This window comes from Haplochromis burtoni, unplaced genomic scaffold, assembly GCF_018398535.1.
Source record: "Haplochromis burtoni strain Fernald_Lab_line unplaced genomic scaffold, NCSU_Asbu1 Contig_115, whole genome shotgun sequence".
In the NCBI taxonomy this organism is placed as follows: Eukaryota; Metazoa; Chordata; class Actinopteri; order Cichliformes; family Cichlidae; genus Haplochromis; species Haplochromis burtoni.
In genome coordinates, this window is record NW_024582476.1 from 526999 (window position 1) to 554222 (window position 27224).

General features: G+C 39.5%; 1 protein-coding gene across 11 annotated transcripts in view; it reads left to right on the plus strand.

Moving 5' to 3' along the window:
* The window catches only part of msi2b (musashi RNA-binding protein 2b), a 271166-nt gene that overhangs the window by 59697 nt on the left and 184245 nt on the right, over positions 1-27224 (plus strand). For all 11 annotated transcript variants that reach the window (XM_005928504.2, XM_005928505.2, XM_005928503.2 and 8 more), the window contains exon 6: positions 24989-25081. In XM_005928504.2, the coding sequence (XP_005928566.1) occupies positions 24989-25081 (93 nt within the window). The remainder of the gene's footprint in view (positions 1-24988; positions 25082-27224) is intronic.

The window sequence follows — 27224 nt, forward strand, 5'->3', positions numbered from 1 at the left end:
TTTGAATTCTTTTAACTGAAAGAGTCAAAAGATTTAACTGAAATCTGCAGTTAAATTAATAAGTATTGCAAACATATACATAAAAGCTGCTGGTGGAGCCACAGTGAAATCTGAAACAACAGGTAACTGAATTGAATGGTTTAGCCACTGAATATCTGGTCCAGCTTTTTCAGTCAGGATTTGACCAGTATATGATCCAAATATCAGTGCATCCATACACTACACTTATGTGGGTTCTCACAAAGTCAAGTAGATCCGACTAATGTATTTTGAGAAAAGCAAAGAGCACTCCCATATGGACACACACAGATTACAGCCATCCGAAAACCTCCCATTGCAACCCTGTCGACTACTTGTTTCATTTCAGCTTAGTGTGAGAGTCTCCACTCATTAATGGATAAACTAGTTTCTCTGTTATCCTCTGCTCTTTGTTTCACCTTGTCTTTTTCATAAAATGTGTATGTGCACACAAAATGTACTCAAAACATGAGAACCCACTTTAAAACAACTTCCCCGGCCATTCTTCACTTTTTGTCCCCACATTTCATTCTCATTGCTGTGGTATCAAATACAGTGGTGGTTTTTTTTTGTTGTTGTTGTTGGTTTTTTTGTACCCTGAGTATTGGTGTCGTGAGAACTCATACTACGGAGGAATGCTTATAAAAGACATCTTATCCTCACATTTTTATGCAGCGAGAAAGCGCCATTTTTTAATATGCAGGGTTAATGTTGGCAAGGGGCAGATTTTAACCCCCTTGGTACTTTTTCTTAACCTAATCAAGTAATGTTAAGTGCTTGAACCTAACTGTCAACTTCCAAATGGCATTTTGCCACAGCACACCAACACCAGAAAACGCCTTCTGGATATATCTGCAGTGCTGGCACAAGTACTCGTCCCTAGTAATATACCTGCCAGCTGTAAAAAGTGAACTTGTGCACCTTTGTATTCAAGACAAGAAGCTATTGCAGGTTTTTTTTGTATAGCACATTGAATTATGTTGATGTTTGGGTTATGCTTATGACTACTCTAATGCCTATATGCTTGTTTTATAGCTAATTAGTTTTTATTCTTACTCTGAACACCAATAGAGTGCCAAGTCCTGTAAAACCACAAACAAGTGAATAAAGCTATATAAGGTGGAGAGTGACAGCATGAGTTGGGGTATACTGGACTTTAATTCAACAGACAACCAGAGATCAGGTTTTATCTTTTTCTTACAAGTGTACTCCAGCTAAAATATTGTTAATGCAAAATATTTTTTTTCCTCTGTTATTCAGCATCCAGTCCATCAGAAATGATCAGTATTTTAACACACTCAAAACCCTTGAAGTATCAGAATTAACCCCACTTACCCTCACAGTGCACACCTTTGCCACAGTGCAAAGTTCAGGCCAGAGGCTAGGTGGCCCGGCTGTGCAACTGTGAACCTGTGTTGATCCGTTTCTGGTCTTTAAAATACTGAGCTGTCAGTAGGAGTCAGCTGAGGTAGTTTGTTCTGCTCACCACTCAATGGACATGTTTCATTGGCACCTTGCTGGAGGTCAGCAGCAACCTGCAGCCAGAACTGTGGGGGTCAGGCCAGGCTACCTAGGTTTAGCTGGAGAGTGAATTACTCTGTAGGCGGGGCAGGTGGGCTGAGCTGAGGCTTGGGGCTGAGATTGTGGCCCAGCAGTATTTCTGAAGTGCGTGTGTGTGGACTGCATGGAGAAATCCATTTGACCAGTGTCACACAGCACAGTTTATACGCCTGGTGTGGAAGAGCTGCTTGGAACTCTTTTCTCCACAGATTCTTCAACCAATAACTATTCTGTAGGCTGCCATTGAAGGATTAGGACTAGAGCTCATCAAAGAAAATAGCCTGGTCAGTGTGACGTGCCATTTTAAAGTGGCTGAATATTTTAAGAGAGTCCTCTTCCTCAGAGGAAATGAAATACAGACAAAGAGTGGAGAGCAGGAGGTTTTTGTTTGCTTCTGCCAGTGCTTAGGGGCAGAGATGGAAGATTTGGAAATGTGAAGTAGATTGTTAGGGAGTGAGGCAGTTGGGGCCCATTTTCACCGCAGCTGAGGCCTCCACTAGCCACAAGCAGTTTATATAATTCCAGAGATGATAGAACAAAATATCTTCCACCACACAAAGATTTTACTCCCTTCTCTTCCTCCCAGCTTTTTTATATCTCTTCTGCTTTGCTCCAGTCACCTCCTATCAGCGCTCACTAGCAGCATCAAGGACAGTACAAAGGATTGCAGCATCAGTACTCAGAGACAGGCACAGTGCAAAACCATGTAAAAAGTAGCCTTTTACAGGACACATAGTCGGGATCATTGTGCTTGCTCTGCCATGCATCACCTGCTACTAAATGATTGTGTATTGTGGGCTCAGCGGATGTGCGTCTACGTAACTTGGTGCTCGCTGGTCAGGATTGCCTAGGAGCTATATCCACGCCATGGAGAATGAGTTGGTTGAGCTGTGCTACTGAGCTCTTCTGAGCATGCTTAAGAGCTGGGAATTATTCCACTCATTTCTGGATTCCTGTGAAGCATGACAAAAAAACTGAAGTGCTTCATGCTCACCCAATTCCCTTCCCGAGAGGAGCCGAGAGGCTAGGGGTTTAGAAGTCGTTGAGCAAACACTCACCATGATGAACATTAATTACATCAATTAAGTGGACCACAGCCATTGTCTGGGGTGCCTAAAACCCTGTGTCAAAATGCATTGACAGACCCCAACAAAGAGATACAGTGTGTGTGTGTGTGTGTGTGTGTGTGTGTGTGTGTGTGTGTTGCTTTATGACGCTCCTTTCACAAGTTAGAGTGGTTTGATCGGTAGTTCTTACCATAAGCCATAACTGCGAGATGCCATAACTGCGGTGGTTACTCTGTTGTAGGCAGAATACCAATTTTGAGTTTTGTTACTCGTTGATGAAATGAAAATTTTCCTTTTATCATGCACACAGCTTTTCCACTACTAATTCATCACTTTTCACCCACTATGCTTGATAGATGGCAACAATCTATCTAAGCCACTTTTCGTTTATTCTTCTTTTGAACTCGGACACCTCAAAGTTAGTTTTGTGTGTCCATAACAATCCCTGGTCCAGTGTCTGTGATCTTTTGTCCATCTTTTTATTGGTTAGTCTCATATATGGATATTTCTATGTATCCAACATCATGAAGTCTTCTCTTCAAGTGAACTGCTAAGACTCCTGTTTTATGGGCAGTCTTTTAAAAAGCTGCCAGAGAGTCCAGAGATAGACTTCTCATTTTGCTTAGTTGTGCAATGGTACCAGTGCCAGTTTGCATTGTTCAAGAAGGAATATCCTTCTTTTCTCAGGGCAAAAATACTCAGAGTATATAGTTTTTCTAATTATCACATTAAAAAATGAATTGGTAAACTTGGATTAGGGACATACAGTGGGGCAAAAAAGTATTTAGTCAGCCACCGATTGTGCAAGTTCCCCCACCTAAAATGATGACAGAGGTCAGTAATTTGCACCAGAGGTACACTTCAACTGTGAGAGACAGAATGTGAAAAAAAAATCCATGAATCCACATGGTAGGATTTGTAAAGAATTTATTCGTAAATCAGGGTGGAAAATAAGTATTTGGTCAATAACAAAAATACAACTCAATACTTTGTAACATAACCTTTGTTGGCAATAACAGAGGTCAAACGTTTACTATAGGTCTTTACCAGGTTTGCACACACAGTAGCTGGTATTTTGGCCCATTCCTCCATGCAGATCTTCTCGAGAGCAGTGATGTTTTGGGGCTGTCGCCGAGCAACACGGACTTTCAACTCCCGCCACAGATTTTCTATGGGGTTGAGGTCTGGAGACTGGCTAGGCCACTCCAGGACTTTCAAATGCTTCTTACGGAGCCACTCCTTTGTTGCCCGGGCGGTGTGTTTTGGATCATTGTCATGTTGGAAGACCCAGCCTCGTTTCATCTTCAAAGTTCTCACTGATGGAAGGAGGTTTTGGCTCAAAATCTCACGATACATGGCCCCATTCATTCTGTCCTTAACACGGATCAGTCGTCCTGTCCCCTTGGCAGAAAAACAGCCCCATAGCATGATGTTTCCACCCCCATGCTTCACAGTAGGTATGGTGTTCTTGGGATGCAACTCAGTATTCTTCTTCCTCCAAACACGACGAGTTGAGTTTATACCAAAAAGTTCTACTTTGGTTTCATCTGACCACATGACATTCTCCCAATCCTCTGCTGTATCATCCATGTGCTCTCTGGCAAACTTCAGACGGGCCTGGACATGCACTGGCTTCAGCAGCGGAACACGTCTGGCACTGCGGGATTTGATTCCCTGCCGTTGTAGTGTGTTACTGATGGTGACCTTTGTTACTTTGGTCCCAGCTCTCTGCAGGTCATTCACCAGGTCCCCCCGTGTGGTTCTGGGATCTTTGCTCACCGTTCTCATGATCATTTTGACCCCACGGGATGAGATCTTGCGTGGAGCCCCAGATCGAGGGAGATTATCAGTGGTCTTGTATGTCTTCCATTTTCTGATGATTGCTCCCACAGTTGATTTTTTCACACCAAGCTGCTTGCCTATTGTAGATTCACTCTTCCCAGTCTGGTGCAGGTCTACAATACTTTTCCTGGTGTCCTTCGAAAGCTCTTTGGTCTTGGCCATGGCGGAGTTTGGAGTCTGACTGTTTGAGGCTGTGGACAGGTGTCTTTTATACAGATGATGAGTTCAAACAGGTGCCATTCATACAGGTAACGAGTGGGGGACAGAAAAGCTTCTTACAGAAGACGTTACAGGTCTGTGAGAGCCAGAGATTTTCCTTGTTTGAGGTGACCAAATACTTATTTTCCACCCTAATTTACGAATAAATTCTTTACAAATCCTACCATGTGAATTCATGGATTTTTTTTTCACATTCTGTCTCTCACAGTTGAAGTGTACCTCTGGTGCAAATTACTGACCTCTGTCATCATTTTAAGTGGGGGAACTTGCACAATCGGTGGCTGACTAAATACTTTTTTGCCCCACTGTAGACTGCACGCAAAGATGGCTATGTCTTTATATAAAGCTTTAGTTTCCAGGTCTAAAAAAGAAGACCATATTCAAGTGCTACAAAATGTACAAGTGCCTTTCTTGTAATGGTCAGCAGGGGACGAATCCTCTGGTTGCAAAGCAATGAAACAAAAATAAACAAAACCCCCCCCCAAAGGGGGGATGGGGTATTAATTTATCTCCCTTGAACTCTGGCTTAACACATTAACACATTCCAGATAATCTTATGGCCTCAGTTGCAACATTCTTATTAAGTATTACTTGTTGTTGTTCATTTTTTTTAAATGCTGGGTGCCCATTAGTGGGCTTGACATCTCAAAACATTGATCATTCTTGATGAATGATTCCATGAATGATTAATTGTTTCTTTATAAAAACGTGCTGTTATTATTTATAAAAAAAAATAGGTTGTTTATACATAACTCTTTGTGTTTGAGTTGAAGTATATTCTATACATGTTCAGGCATAATTAGCATTATTTACAGATTTAAATCAAATATCTATATTGACTTTGATGCTTAGATCTGTTTAGATTTTGCAATTCTCTGTTAGTGTGTGAAAAAGATGTTTAAGCCCTGTATTAGTCTATTAAGACCTTGAGATTGTTTAAGTGTGAATTATGTTGATATTTGTTTTAAAGTAAATCATGCTCATATTACATAGTTTGATATAAACAAATACCTAATAAAAGTGAGATAATACACAAATCTAGTCTTCCATAAAGTGTGACAGACTAAAGTCACCTCAGCAGCAGCAGCAGCAGCAGCTCACAGCATTTCGAATGACACAGAGAGCTGAACACTGCATGGTGTGCTGACTTTTTAATAGGGAAGAGAGTCCTTACTGGCTTCCTCTCATGGGAAAACTGACATTCTTGTCCGGGAGGTGAACAGCAAAAGGCTTAAATGTCTAACAGCCAAGATACTGCCAACAGCAAGTTGAATTCATATTTCTGAAGACACTGACTGCCCGATGACCTTGGTACTGAGGCCAAATGATGCACACTTACAGTTGTTTTTTGTGCAACTGCAGTGACCCTCATGATTAACTTTGTAACACACTGAATTGTGTCTCTATGATGCTGCATTTGCGGTACTTACATGATTAAACAAACTTGCTGTCAGTTTTTCTAGTATGCGGCTGAATTCATATTTATGTGGTGCTGTTATTGCCAGTGTAAATAAAAGACCGCTTAAACCGTTTCCATGATTATATATTTAATTAAAGCTGCGGTTAAACATTTATTTTCACCATTGATTAATCTGCCACTTTTATTTTTAATTAATGATTTCTCCTTTTGTCTGTAAAATGATAGGGGGCTTGGAAAAAAATGCCCCCTCATAATTAGAGGCAGAGGTGACTGATTGCTTATTCTGCCCCCCCAAAAAACAAAGTCAATCAATCAGTTTATTAGGATATAAAACACATAAAAGCAGAAAGAGCACTCAAACGTGAGACGTGAGAACCAGTGGACAAAAGTGACACAAATGAGTAATCACTAATCCATACAGTCACTGATTTAATTTTTACTGACTACTGGATAGATAATCTTTTCAGCTTGAATATTAATTGCATTAAGTGTTCAGGGATAGACTGCTCAGTGAGAGTTGTCAGTTTTTCCCTGGATTACTTCTTTGTAACAAAATATGCAACACAAATATGCAATGTCTTCTCTTTTACAGTGGTTGTGACCTCTGAACTTGCAGTGTCTATCTAGTTGAACACAAGAAACCTGTGAAATATATTTAGCTTCTGTAAAAAAAAAAATCTCGAATCAAACTAAACTGAGTACTGTTCTGAGTTGAGTTGATGTGACATATAAGAAGCTGCAGTTTTAGAGTATATTCCTCCATTTATGATCGACCTTCTCCTCCTCCTCTTCGTCTCTCCCTGCTTCTGCTATTGTATCACTCTCATGGCCACATTTCAAGAGATGGAGGTTCCACAATGATTAGCTACATTGTTTTCCCACCATGTGTGAATGAGAGAGATGGAGAGAGCCAGGGGGCTGGGTGGGTTGTTGTGGGTGGGAAGGTAAGGTGCGCAGAGGGCCTGTTACCAAAAAACCCCACAAAAAACACATTATTGTAATTGGAAGTTAAAATCCCATTTGTTTTCCCCTCTAGTGCTTACTGTCATGACTAGGGGGGAGAGGGGAGCGGGGGACTTGTTTTAAAAATTAACATTTGGTATCAATGTCGGGTTCACGCAAGAGAACATCAACCTTCTGAAAAGGGTGCCACTCAAAGCAGCTGAAGTGGGGGAGATGATTTACTATAGGAAAAACACGTTTTGGTTCTGATGCACAACCACAGCCACTCGGTGTCTTGTCTGTAGCCTCTGGTTCAAAGGCGAATGTTGCTTTATGAACATGATAGTTCATTTCGCATTCATATCTTCACGATGTAAATTAAACGATGTAAAAAGACATTTTTTGAAAAGGACCAGCAAAAGGGGCACAATCACAAATATGCCTCGAGGGGCTATGCAGTCTTCATCACATGTGACATTCTCTGTTCTAAGACCCTCACAAAGCCAAATAAACTTCCGAATGAGACATCTTTCCATAAGTTGCTTGAGGTACATCCAGTAAATGGCACATGAACAGAAAGCAACATATTAAACTCGTGATTTTATCATATTTGGGATAAGCATGAAAAAAATCTATATGAAGAATATGATCTTGGATGATCACTTCTAGTTATCTAGAAAAACACACAGGAGCTAAGCTACATCACTTTCTCTCCAGGATAAAGCATGGCAAGAAGACAAACAAAACAAATGACCAAAAGGCAAAACATAAGCCCGCCATTCACACCCACAGTAGAAGGAAAGAAACACACATAGGGAAAAAAGAACAACATGAACACACAGGAATGAGAGAGTAGCTCAGTAACTGATTCTCCTGCAGGATGAAGACTCAGATCCACAACAGCTAGGCTGAAGCACCAACGTCCGCGAGTGAGAGAGAGCATACAATCCAGTAGTTTCCCTTTCTGAGGTTTCTCTCAAATTTTTACTTTCTTCCTGTTTGTGTGAGGCTAAACTATACAAGTGAAACAAAAAACACTTGACTTGGCTTGTTGTAATCACGCAGTAGAAGGCAAAACTGTAAAGTTTGAGGTCCCTCATACTAGTGCATGTTCAGGGACAGGGAGGGGGCAGCAGAGACCCAGAGTAGATTTGGAGGCACCGTAGTGTAAATAACAGTTAAAAGCAACTGCAGGCTCCTGACTCTGCCTCCTGCCTGAATGAAGATTCGAATTATGTTACTGAGTTATCCCTTGCTTGACAACTGCTGGTTTGGGTTTAAAAGGTCAGCTGGAGGAGTTCATTGAGTTCACATCATTATCTGTCTATCTATAATAACACAGTAATCACATATATATATAGTGGCATTGTTATCAGTGTTACCTCCTCAATGTTTGCACTCAGTTGAACCTCTCGCAATGTATATATCTTCAAGGTCAGCTAAAGCTTGTGCTTTAAACCTTTGTATAGATAATTTGAACCACGTATTTGCATCCATATTTAGAAAATTGCTGAAATGTGTTCAGTGCATATAGTACAACAGAGCCCGTTTCGTATGACCTACTATTTTAAAGTATGTGTTTTAGAGTATTTTTGTATTTCAAAATGTGAATGGATCATCTTGGAACGAGATTTATTCCATCTCTCTTCATGTTAAATGACTTCCAAAGCTCCAGAAAGGCAAGCTGTGCCTCATAACCCCAGAGTGAGTTTTTGATATCCAGTCATGTTTGCAATATATCGTCTAGAAAATTTGTTAAATGTCCATAACGTGCTTGCTCAAATGTCCCAGATTTGGCCAAAAGCAAGCATCTAATTAGCATAATATTCATATTTCTGAAAAGCTCTTAAGAGCACTTCTGGCATTGTCCATTTCTCTTATTTGCCTCTTATTGCTATAATGTTTGCTTAATGCCTGGCCTGTGCCTAGCGATCGCATGCTGTGCTCATTGTGAATGCAGTGTGAATGTGCTGTTTGGGTATGGGCCCATGCATCTCCAGGGCCCTATAATCAGCTCTAAGCTGCTTCTATCAATCTTCATAACTGTAGTGGGTTGAGGAGGGAAGTGCAGCTAATCAGCTCTAACCGGCCCCATGTTCAGCTTGACTGTCACTGTTATAGCAAGGCCATATGCAAACATTGTCCCTTACATTCGTGTCCCTTACTCACATCTTGGCCATCTCACAGGGCCATTCCACAGATGGCCGGCTCTAGCTGAAGTCAGGTTTTGAAAGGGCCTGTGACTTTCACTGAATAGCTGTTAGTGTAGGTTAATATAGGAGTGGTGGCCCTGCAGCGGTGGCAATCACAGCTCTGATCAGAGCCGGGCTTCAAAGACGTCTGTGCAAGTTGAAGCCAGAGTTGTCATTAGCTTCTGCCCTGTGCTTGACAGCCCTTCCCCTCCCCCCCAACTCCTTCTTCCTGTCTCTCTCTCTCATTCTTCGTCTTTGTCTCCCTCTTATTGCTCTCATTTTCTGCCCATGTGCAAATGGCTACTGTAATCCTGGGCCTGGGCGCTCTGGCCTGTCACTCCACATTTGCACTAAGCATCTTTCCTTCTCTCATCTCCTTTGCCCTAATTGTATTGTAATAAGCAATTACAGATCTATTTATGCACACTAGATCTGAGATTGGGCCACTTTTTAAGAGGCTGTATAGGGGAGTGGAAGTGGACCGAGCGGCGCCCCTTCACCCTGAACTTACAGCTGGGACAAAGACGGCACTGCTTCTAATCGCTCGGCTTTCCCTGTTTCTCTCGCTGATGTTCTAATCCCGCATTACTATCTGGTGCTCTCCTTCTGTTTTCTATCCTGTGCAGAATGCCCTCTAAAGCAAAAGTGATTGTGCTGTTGTTTGTTGTTTATTGGCTGTGTTTTCTCTTTGTGAGTCAGCTCTAGTGATGCAAATGAACAGAGGCAGTGTTTACCTGGACTGGCCATGTTTTCCCTGCGTGTGTATGTTTCTGTGTGTGTGTGTTTGTGTGAGTGCTTGCGTGTGCGCGTGTGCATCGTGCCTGCACAACGTCTAGGCCTTTGATCATACTACATCGCATTGACAGATGCTCTCTGGTGCTTTCTGGTTGCTTATGAACGAGGCCACAGTCAGGATCTGAATGCCAGTAATTATATCTTGCTGTCTTGCTAGAATGACAAGAATTGTGGCTTATACAACAAAGTGCGATGGCTTTTTTCTATCTGTCCCATTATTTTTAGGTATGAGAAATGACATCGAAATCCCCTGTCTGTTTCCTCCCCGTCTGGGGCTCTGTGTTTACAGCTGTTTGCGAGCCTGTATATGTGAGAGGTTAGGGCCATGATAAAGGCTTACACCTTGTAATCATAGCTGGATGTGTGATCTCAGCGACCTGCCTGCGAACTGGCTTGGAGAATGGTGTGCATGCGTCGTGTGTTTGTGTGTGTTGAAGAGGAGTGGGCGGTGACTGATGCCAACCAACGACAAATTTGGAGTATAAGCTAAAAGCAATCATCAGAGTTAAGAGAAAGAACTGGGTATTGTTTAGAGATTAGATTGGTTATGTGAATTTAATTTGGTTTTTTAAAGGTGTTCTGGGTCAGGTATTCAGGTATGAGGACATTTCGATATTTTTTGTAGAGTATACTTGCAAATCGTCCCTTACAGGGAAGAACTGCTATCTAAGCCACAATTCTGTAGCTGACGTTGAGTTGAACACATGATTATGTCATCACATGAATGTATCTTCCTGTTGTGTCAGCTCAAGGCTGAAGGTTCAACTCACAAATCTTTGCATGCTGTTTTCCACCTGACCAGAAGACAGGATTCATTTATCTAAAATTAATACATTTAAAATAAATTTATTATTGTTATTTATTGATATATAAACATAAAATAAACACATTATTATATAGTAAACATAATATTCCTGATAAAATCAGTCAGTCTAAATTCAGAACACAGGCATTGGCTCTCTCCTCCATCATTTTCCTCCCTCAGTCTCTTGTTGGCTGCCAACAAGAGACTGGCTAGAGCTAGCAGCTAGCTCTCTAGCTGCTAGCTCTAGCCAGAGAGCTAGCAGCTAGTAGCTAAGTTTAGAATAATTTACCAAATTTAAAGACAGCTGCAAATTAGCTACCAGTTTGTCTCTGATAGCTTTCTTTGTTTGCAACAAATCATGTTTTTGTATTTTGTGCTGTTGTCATAAAATATATATATATAATATATTATATTTATATATATAATATATATATATATATATATATATAATATATATATATATATATATATATATATATATGGTTATATATATGTATATATATATATATATATATATATATATATATATATATATATATATATATGTATATATATAGTATATTAGTAAATATAGTACATAGTAAATTAATGTATTTATTACCTGCATTTTTAAGCAGGTAACAGGATAAAGGATTCACGAGTTTGAGGCTTCACCTTTCTCGCTTCTCAGTCAATGGAGCGTTGTTATATGTTGATAAACTGAATTGCATTCTGTTGCTTCCCAGTGCTTGCTAACTGCTAATCAAAGCTTGGATAGTTTGCCTTGTGAGTGAATGGTTGTTGTTGCTCCAATAGTCACACCAGCCAAGATAACTCCCTCATCTTTAGTCACCTTCATTGGCAAACATTAAAGCACATTTAAATTGAAGTCTGACCGATTTATCGACAGGCCAATATTAGATAAATGCTGATCTTTCACAATTTGTAACTGCCACTAAAGGAAAATTTAGGAAGTAAAGAGACGGTTGTCAATTACGCGTTGACACTGCGTAAGTTGTTTTCGGAAGGGACACAGAATAACTAGCTAAACAAAAGTAAAAAATAATGATAAGTAGCATAATGATGCATAATGATATGTTAGGGAAATTTGTTTTGTGCATATCTTGAAGGCTGTCGAGATTTTAAATCGGTGACATTTATTTTACACTTTTTTTTTACACAAAAATGTGTAGAATTACCAGAAATATCAATCAGCAACGTTATAACATTTAGAAATAAGATTATACAGATTATAAAATAAGATTAATACAAAAAGAAATATGTTAAATGCACATATAAAGCAAAGAGTGATTGCTTTCCAAGGATTATATAGCAATAAATGAATTATTGTCAGGGCTTTACTATGTGTACTGAGAGAGACTGTTTGAATTGGGTGTTTTAGCAGCAATGAGGGAGTCTCTTTCAAAAGAGGGTGTGGATTTGATAACATGACAAAATAAGTATACTACAACTAGTTTTTTGAATTAAAAAGAAAAACAACAACAACAAAAGATGCCAGCATGTTAAGTTTCTTGTAAAACTGTTTTAAGGAGTTCTACTCAGAGGACCAACATATGGGAGGACAGAATGGAAATTTATGCAAATAGGTGCTGCCCCTGATTCATCACTGCAGACTGACCACGGTGGCAGAGGAAATTGAGTCTGAAATTTTACGTCTGGGAAAAGCAAGTGTAAAATCTGCAGCGGTGTTTTTATTGCACGCATAGTGGACAGTTAGGATTGGAACAATGAGCAACAGAGACACACAAAGACATGCACATTAAAAAATGTATTATGAAGTTATTTCACTGGAGCTCTCGTTTATTTATTTTACCTTTCTGTGTCCTCTTCTTTAACATAGATGTGGGGGGAGGGGTGGGGGGGGGTTAATAGCTCATAGCAGCTTCAGTCCCGTTTAAGTTCCAAGTTAGACCCTACATCTTCCACACAGATTTTTCCCAACTTATTCAATCACTGATGTTTTTGTTGAGATTGGGACATTTGACTGTTGCTTGCAGTCCCAAACGCACCATCTCTACAATCAGTATTCAAAGTGCAGCAGAAAGATACTAATCTCTAAAATTGTCATGACATGCACCACACGCATCACAACAATCAGACACTAGACTTCATGGCACTTAATGCAAAGTGCAGCTGTGCTCATAGTTAAAAAACCCTGGTAAATAAATAAACTGCAGGGAAGCCAAATTTTGCACTCATTCTAAACTGTGACCGAGTCAGTAAATATTCCCACAAATACTGACATAGGTTTATGTGGTAATTAATCCATTAGATATATGTTTTTAGAGTGTTTTATGAATTAAAAAGTATGAAAACAGCACTCAAAGTATGGCAGAGTTTTAAATAACCTTTTTCGCGCTTTAAAGCGCTGAAAGACGGGGCGATTTTCATGCTAGAAAAAAAGGCAAGGACATCCATCAATAATGTGCGAATAAACACTATTTTCCTCCCTTCTTCTCACCATAAATGTTATCAGCTTACAATTTTTCCAGTAAATATATTACCTGTCTTTGTCGCCATCTGTCATTGCCATGCCTCTCTGAATAGAATTTAAGACAACATGCTTAAAACATCAGAGCCGGATTGTCAAGATTTGCATAAATACGTTGCACTTTTTTTCTGCCTTCTTCTCCTCTACTTTTATATTGTTTCACACTATATTAATCTTCTCTCATATCCTACTTGGAGAGTTAATAACGTTCACTCGTTGCCATTGCATTCTTTGTTTTGCGTGCGTGTTCAAAACACTAATAGCTTTTTTGTAGGTGCAGCACAAAGGCTCTTTGAATTGTGTTTGCTGCCACAGGTAGCAGTCTTAAATTTTCCACAAATAACAATAATGTTGGATACTACAATATTAGCTACAGGCTTATCTATTCAGGTTTCCTTGACACTCGCAGCAGCAGTAGCAGCCCCTGCTTTTATAGTGCACACTTAAACCAGGAGCCAAATGTTATAAAGGATTTGCAATGAGATACATTGTTTACACTTACTGTGGATACAAAGAATGTCATTATATGTCTTCACAGTGAAACAGTCTGGTCTTGAGTGACTTTGTGCGGCATGGCTTAAAAGATATGTTCCAAGTTGCTTTTTCTGTCTTTTTTTTTTTTGAGTCAGAGAACATGTTTAAGGAGAGGAAACTGTCTTTGTTTTTATTGCCTATACTGTGTGTTTGTGTTTGTGCATCTCTGTGGCCAAGTCCTATCCTCCAGCAAAGAAAAGTAAATTCATTTCTTAATTTAAACATTAAAAAATATATTTGTTTCCAAGTGGAAAATGGTGATTATAAATGCCATGTATCACTTCTAGTTAGCTTTCCTAAAACCTTTAATTGAGTATCATACAAAAGTGATTAAGAGAACTTTGCACAAATTCAGAATTTATTAAACATAAACATTCAATTTACTGTCAAGTACTGTTGCATTCACTGCGGGTCCAATTGAGGACTGAGGATTGCCAGACCCTCTGCAGCCCACTTCCACGTCCCTTTTTGTTGGGTTGGTCTCCTTGCAGAATAATTGAGTGTGGCAGCAACACGTGTGCCTGGTGTCCCAGTGCTATTTCAAATACACCTTCTTGGGTTTTACTTGCTGGGGGATTCCTCTTTCAGACACCCAGTTGGTTTTGGTGCTTTTGGCTGTGGTTGATGCATCATGCATTAGTATATTGGCTTGGCTTGGCTTCTCTTGTTGACATGGAGGTTTGTCCAGTTCTTCTCTTGTGATGGAGAGATATTAATTCTAAATAAATCTCCCTTTTGTCAAACTGATGAATGGAATTTGATATTGTATTATGCAATTCCAATATTATTCTATTGGTTTTTGTAATACACTTGGCCTTTAGCATAAGTTTGTGTTATGTTCCATCTACACTGGCATCAATTCATGCTTTTTGGGCTTCAGACTAAAGTTATAACAGTAAAAATACATAGAGTGCAGTACACAAAACAGTTTTAAGTGCTTTTGGAAAACTACATGTGAATAAAACGGCTTTTTAAAAAAAATAAAAATAAAATGTGGATTGACAATGACAGTCTTTTTTTTATGTATTGAAGTACCCTGGACAATGAAACGTTGTGTTCCAGTGATTTACAGTTGAAGGATTGCTATTTTAAATGCTCCGTTTGATATCCAAAAAAATATGATTAACTGGAGGGCCAATCTAAATGCAAAGTTCTGAAAAAAGATTGATATTGTCAATTTGAGTTGTGCTTTTTATTAAAATCGAGAATCCATTATGTGCCCCCCCCCCCAACAGTTACAAAATGAAAACCAGTCTCTTTCTAACTTATAAAAATATTAAAATAGTCCAGGGCTAGTCCTCATTACTAAAGTGACAGGCACAGTGAGATAGCGTCTGCCATTTTTTTTCTTGATGACCTCACAGAAAAGGTCATGCTGTTCTTAGAGGTATATGGTTAGTCATTTGGTTCCGTCTGTCTTTGTTTAAAACTGCTAACAGGTGTTGATAAGAGTGCACCAGAAGCTTTTTACTTTTTTTTTTCTTTGGTCTCCCTCTCATCTGTGGCACGCCTTCTATTACCATGATAAATGCACTAGGGCAGTAATTGTTGTAGCCCTTCGCATGCACAGCCTCGCACACTCAAGAAATTAGAAACACATCGAAGCAGAGGCACACACGAACTTTCTGATTCATGCTGATAACTCTCCTTACTGTCTCTTAGGGATGTGCGAAAATAACTGAATGTTTGAAAAATTGGGTTAAAGGAAAACTGGGTTGAAGTGTGGTCCATTTTTTAAAAGTGTCAGCTTGAACTGAATGTTGTTGAAAAAGACTTTTTAAAATACTGCAGGCAGACCGGAATGATTAGAACTAATATGGCTTTAAATGCAGCGCAGGGAATTTTCAGTTTCTTCGTGACTGTTATTGCATAGTTTGTGATTTAGTTAAGAAAATTCCTTCGTTAACATGTAAAACGATCTGTGTCAAATTAGATGCAATTTCAAAGTCATTTCATCCAATTGACTCGATGTTAATGCTCCTGCTACATATTTTAGAAAAATAACAGCAGTTATGTAAATTGTTATGAAACGAGAAATGCATTTTGTGTTTTAAAAAGATAAATCCTAAAACAAGACAATCGTTAACAACGTTTGCTCCTTGTATCTCAAGTATGGCAGGAAAACTTCTCAACAGCACGATCAGCGTGATGAGATACAAAATTTACTGTTCGTTGTGAGCGTTGACTTTGGAGTTATGGTTTACTATGTGTCAGTACAGAAGAAGAAAACAAACAAACAAAAGAAGAGATGAGTCTTTTACTTTTAAAATTAGAATTGGGCTAATTAAAGAGCTCAAATGCTGCATGTTGCTAAGGCTTCTGACACTTCGGGATTGCAGGGTAGGCTGACCCGAGGACATATTTTAGCAAACCAGACATCTTGTACTGAACAGTGCAAGATGAATAGACGTGCTGTTAAACCCCAACTGTGAACTGTGATTGCAACAATCCCAATTCTGTGTTGTTCCTTGTTTACTATGCCACATGTCAGCGTTGGTGCTCCAGTTGCTAGTGGAACAGCTATAAAAGCATGGAAGAAGCAAAGACTCATCAGTTAGGCAATTTCACATCAACAATGTCAACACTCTTTTTTTTTTGTTGGTATGTTTACGTTAATTCTTGTCTTAACTGCAAAACACGGCAATGTCCCAAAAACTCAGGCGACAACAATTCCCTCTTCTCTTGCTCTAACCCTCAAAATGTTCAGTGTAATACTTGGTGTGAAGGCTTTGTTGCACTTAAGGTAACATAATGTGTTGTCATCAACTCAGTTAATGGCATTTTCACTTCATCTGTCTGTATTTCTGAGGAGTGAGGAGGTAGATTTAGAGAGAATCCAGCAGAAACTTCTAAATGTCAGTAGACAATGCAGACTGTAGAAGGACTGTGGAATGAAACAAGAAGTACAAATTAAATTGGTGACTTACTCACACTTAAATTTTTCAATTTGTTCATCTTGGTTTCATTGCAATTATTTATTTTTACTAATAAATACCAGTAAATTATATTCGATCAGATATAGTATCTTTTTAAGACCAATAAAATAATGATATTTCGGTATTTAAAAATCTGGCATATCGGATATATCGACACAAAACACAAACACATTTCTCCAACATTTATTATATTCAGTTATTATTGAGTCCTTATTTAGATAATATGACAATGCAGTTTAAAAATAAACTCTGGTCTTGTCACAATGAGTCGTGGATTATGGTCCGACTGCTCAAATCATCTGTTTGCTGTTTAGGTTCCAAGCACTTTTTGCTAACAAGGAAGCTGTAGAGTGCCCTCTGGTGGACAAATGATGTGGAAAATTGTTGAAGGGTGTTTCTCCCATCTCTTCATTATTTTTCATTTATTGGCTGTTATGAATGCTGATACTAATACATTGGCGTGTAGCGGATCTATCAAGCTCTATTGTCAGATAACACATGCTGGTAACTGATTCATTCATCAAAATTACACATATGCACTAGAGCTGGGCGATAGAATGATAACGATATGTATCGCGATATAACTTTTACTCGATAGAGAAATTAAGCTATCGCGATAGACCTCGCCGCTCTTGTCCTCTTAAAAAAAAAAAAAAAAAAAAAAAGAGGTCAGCCAATCCAAATTAAGTAGCGCAGAGCCGAACCAATCACAGCCGCAGCGTCACGTCGCGTGACTTGTTACGTACAGCACAAGTGCCAAGCCACACGTGTGTTTGTTTGGGAAGCAGCCAGCAGGTAATGGAGGAAATGAGTGTGCCGACTAGAAAAATCAACCGAGTGTGACCGAAGAGAAAACAGATGATGGTTCCAATGCCGGAGAGATTGTCGAACGGAAGAGCCAAAGAAGTTCCGTAGTGTGAAGGTATTTCGGCTATTTCAAGTCTGACAAAAAACAGAGTAGCGTGCACTGTAAATTGTGCCGAAAGCAAGTCTGGAAATACAATAAAGTGGTGCATGCGTCACACTGTGCGCCACGTTATTGTTTCGGTGAAATGAATTTCTACAATACTGTTACTGTTAATTCTACTCTCTGCAGTGTTTAAATGCTTACATATACACAGTTACTGTCCGTCCACACATACGGCTCGGTTCTGCTTCTATGCCCCAGCTTTGTTTACTTTTTCCCACCGAGGCTTCTAGACTTCTGATTGGCCAATATTTCTGCACGGTTAGGAATCTAGCGCCACCTGCTGCTTTGGCATGTTCATAGCAGCGTTTTCCTTAATTTCTGCCTTTATGTGTGGACGGGATTCTTTTTTAAAACGAAAACGGAAAATCTCCGTTTTCAAAAATACCCGTGTACGTGTGGACGTAGCCTCAGTCTCTGACTGGAAGCGCTAATTCGTCATTCGGCTTTTGTCAGACTAAAGTAACTGTTAAAACTGTTTGAAAAGCTAAGCTATACAACAAGGAGAGATTGAGAATTTCCTTTTAGTTCTCAGTTTATTTGATATTGACAAAAGTTAGTCAGTTTTGTCTGTTCTTCTGTAAAACAAACTAAGATTTATTTTTAGAATTAATATTTTGTTTCTAAGTGGAATTGACAATTTAGTCTGTTTCGTTTGTTCTATTTTGAAACTTAAACGCTTTAGCGGCTGCCTTTTGTGTAGTTTGCAATATTTGCCTTTATTTATCTGAAAAAGTCTCATGTTCCTTAAGTACATCTGTTGAACTTATTATGGGAAATAAATATTTAAATAAAAACAAGCTGCTGATTATTTCACATTTTACTTGTGAGCAACGGCACATTTAAATCTTACAAATATAGTTATTTGGCTTATATCGTGATAGATATCGTTATCGCCTGAAATGAAAAAAACATCGTGATATGAAAAAATCTCATATCGCCCAGCTCTAATATGCACATACAAAATATATGAGGCTAGTAGGGAAAGCAGATATAGCCTCAATTATATGACAATATTTTAAGGAAATGTACAGTAAGGATATGTCTGACGACATCGAACACGGTTTTATTTGCGATTGCAGCTCATGGGTGCACTTATTAGTGCAAACGTGATGAAGGATAGTTTTCGTCCTTCTTTCAGCAAACCTGATATGATAACCTAAATGTAAGATACATTCATCAATCTAATTAATTTCCCCCTAAAATGATGGCAAGCAAGGTGTATGCAAAGAGACAGCCCAGTATCTCTGTATTGTATTGTTGTGGAAGTTGACTGTTTAGATGCGGTCTTCATATTGGTGTGTAGTGTCCTTTTCACGTAGTGCTGCATGCTTTTCATTTCAGTAGCATTATGGAGCTTCTAGGTGCCCTTCACGCGCTAAGGGATGTTACACTGGGATTCTGTGGTGTGCTTTTGGAGGGATTTTAGCTGGAGGCGCACATCTCAGGAGAGTAGCCACAGTACACAGTCGTCTCCATTTATAGACCTTTTATCTAAACACATTGAGATCACTTGTAACCCTTTGCATATCGTTGAAAATGGTTGCAAACATTAAAAGTACTATGATGTACAGCTTCGTCCCTGCTGTGTTCACTTATGTCACTTATATCTTTCCTACATTTCAAATGTATAATTAATATGATAGTTTGTGTGATAAGGAAAAGAAATCAATATAATTTCATCTTACATTATGATCTGTGTATGTTTAAAGACAAATACGCTAACGCAGTTGATTCCAATAAGTTCACTCACTTTGCCGCTCTGGCACTATGAGGCTTAATGCCTGTTGTCACCATGGAGAGAGAAATAAAGAAAGTAATTGTGTTGTGCCAGGGCTCAAGCAATCCTATCAGCTATTGGGCACACATGTCAGAGTATGAAGACAGGGCTGAAAACTTGACCAGTTGCTGCCTGATGGAGTGAGGCTGAAATATGAGCAGGGGAATGGGTGGCCCAGAAGGAAAGCAGGACAAACAGCTGATGTGGCGAGGCAAGCAGACATGAACATTGGCTTGTTTATTTTTAGTTTTTATTTTTTTTATACCTAGATTGGCAATGATAAAAGTGAGTGATGTTGATAAATGCTTGCACAGCCAGTTTATCAGCAGCTGTCTGGCTGGGGGTTGCCTGCGGCAGCATCCAAGGCTGATAACCCCTGAGGCCCGAGGCATGATGTTGGGAGGAGGAGGGGTTCAGAAGATGATGCAGCTGCTGGGTTTTGGCCAGTGAATAACCCTAATTTAGTCAGTTGATACTTTGCATGTCCGCCAGTAGTCAAGGGCTGCAAATCAGTGAATAAGAAACATCATCAAGCTTCACTGAGAGCCTGTAAAGGTTTTTACAGAGCAGCAAATAGAAGTATTAAATGAAAGCAGGGAAAGAAAACAACTCTTATATTCTCATCACCACGAGGGAAAACCCACCAGAAAAGAGTGGCATCTTTACCTTTACTCTGATCTGGTGACATCTCAGACTCAGCTTGTCAGGCTCGGCTTTGTAATGCTAGACTTGACTCGGCTTTCTTCAGTCTAAGCTGTACTCTCTCATCCTCAGGTGTGCTTTGAGATTATCATTGCCACGTTGACATTAGGTGACACTGCATGTTAGTATTCATAATTTGGCTGGTACTACCTCTTTACCACGTGAACCTTCTAATAGCAATTTAACCTAAGGACTAACAGAGATACCATCTTGGAAAGCTTGACTTACGATGATTTAACTCACACAGATGAACTCAGATTTCGCTTTATAGCATGTCAGACACTGGATTTACTGATTTGTTTGTTTTTCTATGAATTGTTCAGGCTGATATCTGCAGCAATATTGATGGTCAAGAGTATTTAGACACCTGTGTGCCATCACTAATTACTACACAAGCTGTGTTTGCATATTTAAACCTGTGGCCCATTGCACATTCTCATGAAGTTGATGAAGCGCTGAGTGAGACTCGTTGCTCTTGTCAGTGTAATAAAACATCGCTGATTACATTTTTACTGGTTGAGCGTGCAGTGTCAGCCCCGGCCTCTCGTGGTTACTTTTTTTCTGGTTATTTGTTCATCTTGGCGGCATCCCCAGGCCTAAAGAAGATGCTGTGCGCTGAGCTCTTTTCCCTTCTTCACCTTTAAACTAGAGTTAAAACTGGGAAATTATTTCATTTCTTTTCCCTTTTTTTGTTTTGTAGTTGGATTAATTGAGTTGTATGATAAAACAATATATTTTTTAAAAATCACTTGCGCAAAATTCATGAAAAAGAAACTAACTGTAGGAGAGGACCCATGTGTGGGAGGCTGTGTGCATATGTGCAGGCTATGTGCCTGTGAGACTGTGTGCACCTGGAAAGCACTTGACAGATGGTTCTTCAGCTCTAGTTGAATGTCGCTTCTTTTTTTCTCAGTGTTAAGCCTCTTTCATAGATGGAAAGTGTTTCGGTCAGCATTTTGATCAAGGTAGACTCTTTCAGCTTTCTTGATTGTTTGCCGGGCATCTCCAGAGTATGTTTATCCAGCCCCCATCATTTATTTTTGTTTGATTTAGGCGAGCCGAGAGAGATCAGAGCCGTGACTTTCTCCACTGCGTTTTCTGCCTCTTTTTTTTTTTTTTTTAAATTTGTTTGTTTTGCCAGTTAGATTACAGAGCGGTGCATCAAAAATCATTATATACCACATCGTATCAGCGCGTTTTCAATCTGTAGAATGGGTTTAGTACTTTACAGAGACAGTAAATATTTTGTTTGGGTTAATGTGGTCTTCTTCAAAGTACAGTAATCTTGTTCTTTCTCTGTTTGCACAGGCCAAACTGGTACAAGAAAAACAAGCTGACCTTATAAGATGCATCATAAGTTAAAGTAAAAACCTACCATGTCTTAGTAAGGTGTTGGGCCAGCATATACAAAGAGAACAGCTTCAGTGTGCTTTGGTATTGATTCTCCAATCTCTGGAGCTCTACCGGAGGGCTTGAGCACAGTTTTTCCAAAACATATTCCTTCATTTTGGGTTTTGATCGTGGTGGTTGACAGCACCTGTTCAAAAATCTATGCCCTATGTTCAAGAATAAGGAAAAACACTGACTGTTGTTTGGGTGAAGAAGCAGAAGAAGGTACTGCAATTTCACGGCAGGATTTCCAACATCATCATACATGTCAAAACAGAAAAACTCTTTATTGCCTTGGGACAGAAAAGAGGATGGATGGATAGTTTGTATTTAATTGCAGTGATCCTTTCCTCCAAACCAGAGCCACTGGATCCTTTCACTCTGGGGTCAAGGGCTCAACTTTTCTTCTCAATGTGTCCCTATTTGTTCCAAAATTAGGTCAGACTTTCATTCCACTAGCTCGTCATTCTTCCTCTTCACATAGGTAATGTAGGGCAGTTTATAAATATTTTTAGCTCAGACTTTGGATTCCTAACAAGATAATTGATTTACAATTGTATTATTGGCAAATTCTATTTCCGAATGACTCTCTATTTTTGTCTTGTGTTCTGTTGGGGACTTTTGCCCCTCACTAGAAGCCCAAACTGTGTGTGGAGTACACATTGTAAAGGCATGGTTAGTTTGTGTATATGATAGCGTCACGCAATACAGATTTGTCAGCTCCACATCTATGACGCAAATCTCCTGTTCTATTATATCCTGAAGGTGCTCTATTAGATTGAGATCGGGTGACTGTGAAAGCCATTTGAGTACAGTGAACTCACTGTCAGGTTCAGGTAACCAGTTCGAGATGAAAATCAGCTGAATATGAGCAAATTAAGCCAAGTCTTACAAGAATGGACATGATAAGCAGCAGGTTTTGGGGTTTAAACCATGATCAGTTTACACTAAGGGGCCCAAAATGTGCCAAGTAAATATCCCCCACACCTTTATACCACTAGTAGCCTGACCCTTTGATACAAGTTGGGATGTTTTCATCTTGTTTAGTTGTTAGCCAAATTGTGATCCTGCCGTCTTAGCATCACAGCAGAAATCGAGACTCATCAGATCAGACAACATTTTTTCCAGTTTTCTGCTGTGCACTGTTGGGGAACGGTGGGAACTGTAGCCTCCGTTTCCTTTTATTAGCTGACAGGAGTGGCACCCAGTGTGGTCTTCTGTTGCTGTAGCCCATTTCACAGGCTGTGTGATCAGAGATGCTCTTCTGCATACCTCGGTTGTAACTAGGGGTTACTTGAGTTACTGTTGCCTTCCTATTAGCTTGAAGCAGTCTGGCAATTCTTTTCTGAACTACTGATCACTTGCTAGTCTCTGTTTTTTTTTTTTTTTACCCATTCTCTATAAAGTCTGGTTGTTTCCCATCTGGCACCAACAACCATGCCACATTCAAAGACATTTAAATCACCTTTCTTGCCCATTCTGATGCTCAGTTTGAAGTAAACAGGTCATAATGATCTTGTCTACATGGCTAAATTCACTGAGCTGCTGCCATGTGATTAGCTGATGAAATAGTTGCATTAATGAGCAATTAGCGGTTATACCTAATAAAGTGGCCAGTGAGTATAATTAGATGTGACTCCTGACCAACATGGTTTAATTATACTGGTTTCAGAAAGTAGGAGGCATCATACAAAACCCTTGTAATTTCAAGTCAAGCAACACATGTATTTTTTCCCATAAACTATGTCTTACGTAGCATAACTGTGGACATAGTAGGGCACAGCGAAAGGGAACGTGGCTTATCTCTGTCAGTAGTTGAGGATGTGCAGCCTGGTGCCTGCAGCTCACTGTGGCTGCTCCTTCTTTGTTCCATTAGCGCCTGCCGTATTTCAAACTGCGGGAAGATGCTGAAAATGACCACTGTCTTGTTTTGTCGATGCATATTTGATGAATGATAGCCTTTAGTGCAACACTCACTGATAGACACTACATTTGCGGTGACTACTTCATAAAAAAGGCCATTTGTGTTTCGCCACTTACTGTAGATGCTTTTAATGTGAAGCTGCAGCAGAAGGAAATGTTCTGATCGCATTAGCAGCAACTAAATACAGCTTCTTTTTTTTTTCCTTTTTTTCTTCTGGGAAAGTCACCACAGACATGGGTGATAATACCGTGCATTGATAAATATTGCATTACTCTCAGCAGTGGGCCATAGAGCTCGATCAACACTGTGCTACCGCATTTGGCAATAGATAGATTAACAAGTGATGTTTCCAAAGTTGATGATTAATTGACCTCACTAATGCCATAACCAGCATAATTGCGAATTTTCATGATCATAATAAAAATACGTTTAGCATTCTCTTTGTACCATTAAAAGGTAGAGCTACTAGCGAGGACTGGATCAGATAATAAGCTGCAATGTGATCACCACTGAAACAGTCTGAGGTGAAAGTCCTTCTCCCTACAGTGTTAGAGGCAGCCTCTCATTGCAGAGTCAGATGAGGCCAAAGCATTAATCATAATAACATCATATCCTGCACTTAAAAGAAAAAATACAAATAACACAGACCCTTTAATACGGTTTAATTTGTTAGATGTTAAGGGGTTGTGAGTTTATGAAAACACTTGGTGTGTTGAGAAATATTGCTACATAAATATCACTTCATTTAGTTTACCAGCTAATTTTTAATTGGTGCAGCCTTGTGTGCGTGAAAAAAAAAAAAGATTTTACACTCATGCTGATGTTGAATTGTTGCCGTGTTTCCCTCTTAAATTGTCTTCCTAAATTTAGCATGTAGTCGGCAGCAGATGTTTGTGCCCTTTTTGATACTGTGGGTAATAATCCTTAATATTCTCGCTGTTTGAAGCTAAATGAGGCTTTAATGCACTCTGATTCCATCTCCTAGCTCTCATTAATTGTTTTTCTTTTTTTCTTTTTTTTTGAAAGTCCATAAATTATTTATTTATTTATTTTTGGTAAGATAAACAAACTTTTAAGGATGAAATGGATGAAATTTTAAATTCTCTCACAATCTGATTTGATTTGCGCGTCCGTCCGAAAAGCAATTGTGCAGAAAAGGCACATGACTAAAATATTTTTGTTTTTCCTTCTAAAAGCTCAAGTGTTTGTGATCTTACTGGTGCTACTTTTTTTAATCGTTGTGTGAATGCATGTATTCCTGTTTAGCATCACACTGTCTTTGCTCTGTTACATCCTCCAACCCAGGTGCTGCTCACTTACTGTGTATGAAGTCTCATTAAAGGTGTTGCACAAAGCATTTGAATCTTTGTCACTAATCATCTCCTGTCACCCTTTTTCCTTCCAGATGGTCACAAGAACAAAGAAAATATTTGTGGGTGGCTTGTCAGCCAATACAGTAGTGGAAGACGTGAAGCAGTATTTTGAACAGTTTGGGAAGGTAAGACTTGTTTTTTCTTATCACCGCGCGTGGTGTTGTCACAATAGCCCGCACTTTAACGCTTCTCAATTCCCATTAAATGTTGGATTAAGTCCGGTGTAACTTTGACCTCTTGACCAGCATCTCAGTCTTTATAGCTATCTCAAACGTTGAGCCTTAAGAGGAATCAGCAGGGCAGGTTTTTCCCTTTATCTTTACAGTTGAACAAATGAATATGTGTTTCGACAGGCAAACATCTGAAGATATAGTAGCTTCACGCAGTGCACCATGGCTGGTCAGCAACATGTATTTTACGTACAGAGCAAACAAGCAGTGACAACCAGCTGCCATGACCAAACCACCCTACAAAGAGGGAAAAAAACCTCCGAACAAAAACAAATAATGTTTTCTTTTTATCTGTGATAGCATAACATAAGAATCCAATACAACTCAGGATTGGAAATAAAGTTTCAACGGGCTACTGTGACGGCATTGGCACAGCCTTGTATTTAGCTGTCTGTTTCTTTATGCTGCTGCTTCGTGCTGTTCTCACACGCAAATCCCCCCACCCATGAGTGAGGCATATATGCACACCCATCTATACAAGGACATATATATAGCGCTCTCACATGCTGACTCTAAAAGATGCGCTGCCGCGCGCGTGCACCACACACACACCTTCAGCTGAATCAGAAACAACAACAGCTACACACACACACACACACACACACACACACACACACACACACACACACACACACACAAACAGTCTTTGATACAGTGGCAGCATTTCACAGATAATTTCCCCACACTGAGCAGAGATCCATTTCCCTCATGTCATAATCCACATCAGTCAAGGTCACCTTCAGCTGATACAGTCCCTGTAACATCAGCACTTGACCTTGAGTTTAAACAATTTTAGTGAGGATGGATTTTTCATGGGCACATAATGTACCGCGGTACTGACGGAGACAAAAGAGGCCTTAGAAATTAATAGAAACTGCATTTTTTTTCTTGTTCAGAGACAATATGCAACCAGCTCTCCCCTATGAAGCCCACTGTTAGTTTCTTGACTGACAGTGAGCAAGGTGAAGGACTTTGTTTTGCTCCCTTTTTTTCAGTTGGAAGTGGCATCGAAGACCTCACCGTGGCCTGGCCTGCCATTCCAAATAAAGATGGCTTATTTGCACAATAGAACGCAGCAAGCAAATATTCAGCACGACTTTGCAATCAATGGATGTGAGAAAGGGCTCGAAATGATTTTCGACTTGATTGAATGACATAATTGACTTGATTATACAAAGTTTTTTCCCTCCTTGAGGAATCCTCAAATGCTTAGGAGGAAACAAACAAATCAGACTGATTGAGCGAGATCTTGTGCATGTTTCTGTGTGTGCTTTTATAGCCTACTTGTGCATGCTTGGATGTGTTAGCAGTACTGCTCTTGCCATGCGTGAGTGTGTCAGCGATTAAGTGTATTTATGTGGGTGCGTGATTAGGGCTGCGTGTGCGTATACGTGTGCACGTACATATGTGTGCGTACGAGCGCGTTTGAGTGCCTTCGGCACAAAAAAAAAAGAACATCAGAGGTTGATACTTGGGGCTATGGCAGACAAGATACAGAGCAAAAAAAAGAAAGTGGTTCTCTCTGTTTTGTGTGTGTCCTTTCTTTCAGCCTTACACATCCCAGGATTTATTAAATAACCTGCCTGTCAGTGCAACCTACCATTATCGCCACATACACACCACTCTAAAGACTTATCCACAGAAGGAAAAACCAATTAATTCAGTTTCCCCTTCATAGAATCTTGGTGGCAGTATGTGTGTCAGTCTGTCAGTCAGCCATCAGTCCGTCTTTCTGTCTGTCAGCCTATGTGCATGTCAAGGGGGACATTAGCCAGCATGGTGGCAGGGCAGCTAGTCATTTATATTTCTGGGAAGTCTGTTTTGAAACACTTATCAATCATCAGAGAACTTCAGCTTAAGGCACCAGCGAATGTTCTTTCTCACTGGGAACAGGCCATTTCACTGATATTATTTAGCAACTCCTCTGTCTATATGTATATATGTATATATGTATATATATATATATGTGTATATATATATATATGTGTATATATATATATATGTGTATATATATATATATGTGTATATATATGTATAT